The sequence below is a fragment of the Zonotrichia albicollis genome, unplaced genomic scaffold (genome assembly GCF_047830755.1).
Source record: "Zonotrichia albicollis isolate bZonAlb1 unplaced genomic scaffold, bZonAlb1.hap1 Scaffold_95, whole genome shotgun sequence".
NCBI lineage: Eukaryota > Metazoa > Chordata > Aves > Passeriformes > Passerellidae > Zonotrichia > Zonotrichia albicollis.
Window position 1 is genome coordinate 296917 of NW_027428465.1, and position 8491 is coordinate 305407.

General features: G+C 48.0%; 1 protein-coding gene across 1 annotated transcript; it reads left to right on the plus strand.

Moving 5' to 3' along the window:
• The first annotated feature begins 261 nt into the window (after positions 1-261).
• On the plus strand, positions 262-8280 carry LOC141728121 (serine/threonine-protein kinase PAK 3-like). Its single transcript, XM_074534477.1, has 6 exons — positions 262-425; positions 1081-1198; positions 2043-2142; positions 2588-2784; positions 6093-6230; positions 7569-8280. Exons 1-6 carry the CDS (start codon positions 352-354, stop codon positions 7695-7697), a joined length of 756 nt encoding a protein of 251 aa, XP_074390578.1. The 5' UTR covers positions 262-351; the 3' UTR covers positions 7698-8280.
• Positions 8281-8491: the final 211 nt, after the last annotated feature.

The window sequence follows — 8491 nt, forward strand, 5'->3', positions numbered from 1 at the left end:
TGCATGGATTACTTCTTCTGAGTCCCAAACAAAGCAGCAGAGAGTGTGGTCAGAGGTTTGAGGGTGATAACTGAGACACCGCTGTTACCAAGTGGTCAAGGCAAAATGTCAGTGGCCCCACGGGTCCTGTAACTGGCTCCCAAGGGAGCAGAGAAATGGGCTGTTGGAATGTCAGTTCCTCATTACTGCAGTGCCAAATCACAAGGCAGTTTGGCACAGCTCATCTGTGTCATTGCAAAATCACTCACTCCACGTGCCTTGTGGTCTCATGCCACCAACTTCTCGAGTTACTGATTTTCAATGTCATTTTAGGTGGCCATAAAGAAAATACAGCTTCAAGGACTGAGGAAGATGGAACTAAAAGTCAGTGAACTCATAGTCATGAAGGTGAACAGGAATCCCAACCTGGTCAGCTGTTTAGACAGGTGAGTTGTGCTTTTGTCCCAGGAATGTTTGTTCACATATTGCAAACATGCAAGATAAAATCCCACTTTGGTCACTGCCAGAAAATTGAGCTGTAATTATTGCCTAATTATTATTGCTCTTTTCATCTCCAGTGGATGGGAATAGATTGCATTTTGTCTGCATGAGTCTTTGCTGGCACATGGTATTTGAAAATTGTTTAAAAACCCGGATGAGTTGTGTCTTACAAAATCAATGATCTCTATATTCACAGCCACCACTTTGTTTTGGAGCTTGATTTTTTTCAAGTGTCTTCCTACGTCCAGGTATACTAACAAGGATTTCCCTTGGATTGTTGCCACTGTTTTCCATTGCTATGCATGCCAGGAAGACTAGGTGCTTTTTTCCAGAAACACCATGCGTGACAGGTTTTATATCTGGGCTGTTACTAAACTGCACATTTTGCTTGCTGCCCATCTAAGACATCTCCTTTTTTGCAGCTGTGCCTTTCTCCTTGAGACTGCACAGATGGCAAACAATGCACAGCCAAGAGGGAATGTCTATTCCTTTATTTTGTCTTTGTCTCAAAGGGACCTGTAAAGAAGAATCAACACATCTTTTCCAAACAGCAACCTAGCCATGTACATTTATCTCCACGCCCTTGTTTCCTCCTTTCAGCTACCTTGTGGGTGAGGAATTGTCCCTGGTTATGGAGTACATGGATGGAGGCACTCTGAGCAATGTCATCAGCAAGACCTACTTGTCAGAAGACGAGATGGCAGCCATCAGTCGGGAAGTCAGCAATCCCATCTGTGTTTCCAAGGGCTTGGGCAGCATTGTCTGGGAAACAGGGGCTCAGAACAGGAGAGGTTTCATGTGCCAAGCTTTGTTTCTGTGTTGCTGCTATTCTATGGGCAAGTAAAAGCATCTCAAGTGAAAGGCCTGCCAGTGCCCCTGCACTCCCTGTGCTCAGTGCCAGTACTCTTATCTTCTGCTCTTTTATTCTCGCTCTGTCTCTTGTATTTGTATTTGCTGTTCTCCACCTTGCCTCTCTAAATGTTTGCCTGGAGTTTGTCTTCACTGCATTCCTTGCCTGTAAAAGCAAAGGTGCTGGTGGCAGGATTTGAAATGACCAGCAAAGAAAAAAGACTCATTTCTCACAGTCCTCAGCTGAAAAGGATAGGAGTGCAGCCAAAATGCTCTTTGCTTCCAGAAAGTGACTGGTGTGATACTTCCAAGCCTGTGCTGGGGCCAGCAAGAAAATTTTTGTCATGCAGCCTCCCACCCAAAAGTGATCCACTAAACACCAAAGGGAGGGACTTTTCCTTTCAAAACCCCTCCTTTGTCCTCTGCATGGAAAAAGCACGTCCACTGCAGCAGGAGTCATCCTGGCTGGTTGGCAGGGGACAGCCTACAACAGCAGCTGCTGTTGCTCTTTCAAAAGCTGACGTGCCTTTCCTCAGAAAGGTCCTGCTCTGCAGGTGTTGGAGCAGCAAGCTCTTCCTCTCAGTGGCCATTACTGTTCTGCCATTACTTCCCATTCCCCTGGAGAGGGAATCTTTTAGGTTCTTTGTTTTATTTCTTGTGGGATGAAATCACATCACTCATTTTTGCCCTCCTCTTTCTGTTTTCTCACTCAGTGCCTGCAAGGACTGGATTTTCTTCATTCAAACCATGTTATCCACCAAGATGTGAAGAGCAGAAACATCCTTCTCAGAACAGACGGCTCTGTCAAGCTGGGTCAGTATATTCTTGGTCAGGTGCAGCGTTCCAGGGCTGTGGGTGTGGGGCTGCTTGGAGTGACTGCCAGCTCCCCAAAAATGGTGCTGGTGGCAGTGCAGGGACCCCTGCTGCGAGCTGAGGGCACAGTTGCAACGTGCACAGAGGTATAAGGAACCACAAGCAGTCAAGAGTGTCCTTGCTCTGTGTGTGTCCCTTCCAGACAGAGGGAGCTGCAATCTAAAGCTTCAGGGGAACGAAGTCCACTGCTGTGAGCAGCGTTAAGAAACCTGGGGTTTTTTGGAAGTGGCCAATTCCATACTGCCTTGGCTAAAGCCCCAAGGAAATTGAGCGTGGACAGTTCTCCAGGAGATCCAACAGCACATTCTTAGTCTGAGAGTGGGGAATTCTCTTGCTTGGTTTCCTAATTGGAGCTGGCTTTCATGGTTTGTTGTTTTCTCCACAGCTGACTTTGGCCTCTTTGCTCAGCTCAGCCCTGAGCAGGGCAGACGGAGCTCCGTGGCCGGCGCTGCTGGGTGGCTGGCGCCTGAAGTGGTGACAGGTCAACCATGTGGCCCCAAAGTGGACGTATGGTCTTTGGGAATCGTGGGCATCGAAATGGTGGAACGAGAAGTTCCTTCCTGGAATGAAACTCCTGTCCTGGTAAGGTGCAAATACTCACTGATCCCACTGTCTTTCTCACCTGTCCCATGTCCTGTGTGCCATTGGACAAAATCCCATTGCCATCTGCTGGCACCACTTCCACCAAGGTGTCATTCTAAAAATGCCCCTGCAACACATCAGCATCTGCTGTAGCTTTGGTTGTATCAGAAAGGGAAGGGGCAGTTCAGAAACCTAACCAGGTCAGAAACCTGCCATTTTGGCCTCCAGCCATGCCTGACATTTCTCACTTGTGTTTTGAACAATGTTGGAACTCTGTTTCTGAGGGACAAGAATTTTTCAGTGGACAGGGTAGACATGTGATAAATATCCTGAGAAATAGAGGTTAGACCTTCCCAGTTTCAATTTTATAGAAAACATTGGAAAAAAGGAAAAAGAAAAGTAAACAAAAAAGGAAAAGAGAAAAAAACCTACTACCAAAGCATTGCCCAAGCAGTTCTGCTTGCTTTTTCATTTTTTAAACGCAGCTCTTCTCTTCCATTCTGTAGCATCTTTTCCAAATCTTGTGGTCGTTGAAACTTTCAGGCTTTCAAGTCATCTGTACATTGTTCACTCATGTGTGTGGGTGGCCTGGAGAAGTTTAGGATGTATTTGTCTCCGACTGCAGTTAGAATTGTTTGCCAAACCCTTGGCTGTTTCTTGGTACTTTAACAAGTTGATGAGCTTGCAGGCAGGTGCCTGGGCTGGGATCCAGCGTGGGCAGTTGACACCGGTGCTGTGTTTCTTTACCGCAGGAGCAGGGCCATCCCTGGCCTGCACAGTTCTCATGACAGGGAGGGCTCGAGCTCCCCACCATGGCCAGTGGCTGAGCTCAGCTGAGAGTCAGGATAAAACCCTCTTTGTCACCTCTGGTGATGTGGGAAAAGGACAGAAAGCTGCATAAATTATTTGTACACAAGGGGAGTGCATTGCCATTTCTGGCTTTGAAATTCTCCTTTGGGTTAAAGAAGATAATAGCAAAGTCTCTTTGGTCACCATCTATTTCAGTGTCACGAGCACAGAGTTATCATGACAGTGGTGGGAGATTTTATGGAGACTCCAAGGCCTCTTGCCATTGTTATTTTTGTCTATTTGAGATGGATTCTGCAAGTTGAGGTTTGAATAGTTCCCAGTCGGTGTCTTATGTTTCTAAATACCATCTTGCAACAGCAGAATGAACTCTCTCCCTCTGACTTGTCAGCGTGTTAGGGCTTGGTTCCACATGAACCATACTGGATAATGATCAGCCGATGTCTTGCCAATCTACACTGTAATTCCTTGGCCTGAGGAGTATCAGAAAGACCTGCTGAGCTCCATGGACACTGTCAGCTGTATGGAAGTGAGCATCCTTGGCCTTGCTGAAGAAACTGGAGCTCAGCTTAGGTTAGATGCTCTTGAGCAGGAGAAAGGCTGGAATCCTCAGGGGTTTCCAGAGGCCTGCGTGCCCAGAGGGACTGAGTTCTGGGGAGCAGCTGGATGTTTCTGCACATCATGGAAGGGGATTGCCAGACAGCTCAAGCCTCACCACAGGCAAACACTCCCCAGCTCTTCTCAGGCAACATTTGCTTTGGGTTTCAAGTTGTTCCCACTTGTCTGTCTGTGAAGATGCCCCTAAAACCACAAGGCAAGCCTCTCAGAACTGGTGTTACATTTCCAGAAATGAAGAAAAGAAGCCCAAACACAAGAAAGTTGCTAAGGCACTGGTTTTTAGAGAGGAACTTAACCCCCTGTGCAGTTTCTTCTCACTGGGAAACGTGCCTGAAACCTGGGCATGAGGGTGTAAAGGCCACAGAGTCTCTTCTGCTTCTTGTGCAGTGCTGCTGAAACACTCAGTGACCGTGTTTCTCTCCCAGCCCGAGCAACATTCTGGCTGTCACCAAGCCAGAGCCTGGTGATGTGGAGAGCCTGCCAAAACCTGCCATTTGTTTCCTGACACTTTCTGGGATGGGCCTACCATTCATGCATTGACTTGAGTAGCCAAATGAGTAGAGGGTGACCGTAGAGATGGAACCTCTCCTTCTGATTTGACCATGAAAGGTTTTTCTTTTCCATGTCAGGAAAGCAGAAATTTTCAGACTGCTGAGAAACAGAGCTGCAGGTGGCTCCTGTGTACCCAAGCAGGTGTTTTCATCCCAGTATGTCCGGTTATCTCGGCTGTTTGAGGGGCCTGGAAAAGCCCGGGGTGGCCTTGGGGCAGCCCGCGTATCGAAGGACGAGAAGAGGCTCCAGTTCTTCTTTCGGTTTTTATGTTTATTAATTGTTTATCTAAAAGATGTTCTTTCAGCCGAACAGAGCTCTGCTCAGCAGTCAGCCATGAGCACACTGTGCCGTCCTCCGGACCGCCACGTATTTTTATACCCATTGTTACGTATACAATATTTATCATTTTTCCCCAATACCATTTATTCTTATAACTCGGTGCACTCTCAGTAATAACCAATCCAAAGGTGCCACCGTGGCCAAAGAAGATGGAGGAGAAGAGGAAGAAGAAGGAGGACAGGACACACCCCAATTCCTCCATCTTACTCCTCCAAACCCCCCCTGTACATAAATCCTAAACCCTGTTTCTCACCCTCTAATTAGCTAATCTTTTCGCCATTCACCCTGGTGAAGTCCTCTTATCTTCATAAAGGTGTCGTCTCCCGTGTAGGGTCAAAGTCCTGCCACCAGACACTTCTGGCAACATTCCAGGACTCCCGGGCCCCCCAAGGGTGGTCTCGGAGGCCCGGCATCCCAGGACTCAGATCCTGAGATCCCACACCAGTACATTTGTGCATGGATCTTAATGTGTCTGTGTTGAAGATGAGATTCCAAAGATTTGTTTCCTTACCTGAGGAATACCTGGTGGATTTCCTTTCTTTCCCTCCAATTCCCATTCTTTTCAAGAACAAAGCAAAAAGCTTGATTCGTTTTGTTTTATGGCAGCAGTGCTTAAGGGACAAGAAGCACTGCAGAGACACTTTTCATGTACTAACCCTTGGATACAGTAGAGTTAGTATAGCAAAGTCCTTCTTCCAAAAAGCCTCTCAAGCTGGTATGAATCGTCAAGGAAGGAAATGTGCTTGTGCTGATGTAGTTACCACTAACTAGGTCAGTCAATGAAATCAGCTGCCAAGGCAAGATCTGCAGGATGGTGGAAAAGCTTTGGCTGCATCGGGGTTTGGGTTTTTGGTTGATAAAGGAAAGTCATCTCTGGGTCTTTGCCAGGGCAGAAAGTGCCACTGCAGAGTGGAGCTTAATCAATGGGATCTGGGAGAGCAGTTACAGTTGGGAAAGAAGCAGGTGGAGCCTGGTGTCTCCTTTTTCCCCAGCCTCAACTCCTGATAGCCACAGGAGGAAAACAAAAGCTGCAGCAGCCCAACTTATTTTCATCCTGCCTGCATGACTTCCTGAGCTGCTGCCTGCAGAGAGATGAGGCGCGGCGCTGGTCTGCCAAGGAGCTGCTGCAGGTAAAATGTGAAGGGGCTGCAGGTGAAACAGGCTCTGAGGGATGGGCTCCTCCTCCACTCAAGTCCAGGGCATCAGATGAGCCCCCTTCCTCCTCACCTCCACTCTTGCTGCTCTTCAAATGAAAACGGGGAGGAATCCCAGACTGGGCTGGGCTGGCAGGGCCCTGTAAATGTCCTCTGGTGCAAGTGTCCTGCAATGAGCAGGGACATCTTTAAAGAGATCAGGTTGCTCAGAGCCCTTTGCCACCAGAGTCAGAATGGTTGCAGGGATGGGGCACCTACAAGCTCTTGGGGCAACCTGTGCCAGGGTCACACCATGCTCCGAGTAAACATGTTCTGATTAGATCCTATTTGTGTTAAAAAATATTCACCCACATCCTATTGTAACTGGCCCTGTTAAAAAAGACGTCCTCCACTTTCCTCAAAGCCACTCTGAAGTTTTGGAAAGGGGCAGTAAAGTCTCCCTGGGGCCTGTTCTTCACAAAACTGAGCAACCCAACCTCTCTCTGCATTTCCTGAGTCAGAGAGGTCCTCTGGCTGTTTCTGTCACCTCTTTTGTAATTTGGTGGGGTGTTCAGTTTTATGTAATGGCAAAAGAATTGAAGTAGAGCAATGCAGGGAACAGAGACATGAAATGGTGGTGGAGGAACCCAAGGAAGCAAGTCCCAGCCTAGGGGTCAGAGATTTGGCTGTGGGCAGGAGGGGCTGTGGGGGGCTCACTGTGAGCCTCTGAGGGGCCCTGGTTTGTGCCCCCCAGCCCACCCTTAGAGGTTTCTGCCACGCAAACAGGGACAGCTGGGAGGGACTTGTCCCAGCCCCATCTGCTGCCTGGCACGCTCAAGCATATGGGAACTGTGCCAGGGTTCCTGCCAGGTTGTGTGGCAGAGAGGGAACTGCAGGGCCCAGTGCCACTGGGCTGGCCCTGCTGGGAAGGAAGGAGCCATCCAGCACACGAGGGGCAGGGCATGGAAAGGTAGACACTGCTCTGTCTCCCTGTGGAAATCAGCACAGTGCCTGTCATACAAAGAGAGAGACCAATGAGAGGCTTTGGAGTTTCCTGAAAAGTACAAACTCCAAGGACAGAAAGCACCATTTCTAGAGCACTGGCAGGGCTAAAATCCCTACAAGATGAAGACACCTGTATAAATGGATGAGTGGGATTCTGGGCTAGGTTTGCCTGTGATGGCAAAGTCTGCACATAAAGATGGAGGTGTAGACGGTCCCATTGTTCCTCTTCCTGCATCCTTCTAGGAGCAGGAGGAATCCTGTGAAGCACTGAGCTTGGAAAGTCATGGTTCATTGTTTTTTGTTGATCTGTTTTTTTTTCCCTTTGGGCAGCATCCATTTGTAAGATTTGCTGAGCCTGCATCCAGCCTGGTGCCACTGATTGTTTCAGTGAAGAAGAGGAAGAAGACAGAATGTGACAATCACATTAGAACCATTTATTCCTTAACAGGTTTAGAGTAGGATGGTAGGTTAGAACTAGGATTAGGATTAGATTAAGGATAAGGATAAGGATAAGGATAAGGATAAGGATAAGGATAAGGATAAGGATAAGGATAAGGATAAGGATAAGGATAAGGATTAGGGTTAAGGTAAGGGTTAGGGTTAGAGTAGGATTGTCTAATAGGATTGCAGAGCAGGATTGAAAATCAATAAAGTTTCTGAAACCACAACTCACCTTGAAGATTCCCTTCCTTCTCACTCTGCGAATAAACTCGAGAACTCCTTCTGAACTGTCTGTTGTTTCTTAAAGGTGGAAAGTGAAACGGTGTGTTTGGCATGGTGTGTGTCCTGGTTTAGGGCAAATTTGTTAAAGAATCTGCAAAGGAGGGCCCCTCCAGAAAGCGAAATCCACACGGCCCCTCCCCCCAACCGGTTTGGGAAAAAAATTTCCTTGGAGAGAGGTGGAAAGAACCTGTTTATTTGACTGGCCCAGCACCCCCCAGCACACAAAATGAGCAATACCCGATGACACCACTTTGAGAAAGATGGCAAAATCAAAAAGTCTCTTTCGGGGGTGGTTGCTCTGTTCTCAGTCCCTCCGGCGCTGGGCCAGCTGCTGCAGCCGAACCTTCGGTGTTCCCGGGTCCCAGTCCGGAGCAGGTTCGAGATGGTCACAGGAACAGGAGAGGAGAAACAGTCCAGGAAGCAATGTGGACTGTTTAGCTAGAACTAGCTAATAAGCAGAGGCAGAAAGCAGAGCAGAAGCAAGAGCAGAAAAAAGAGAGCAAGCAAAAGCAGCAAGCAAAAGCAGCACG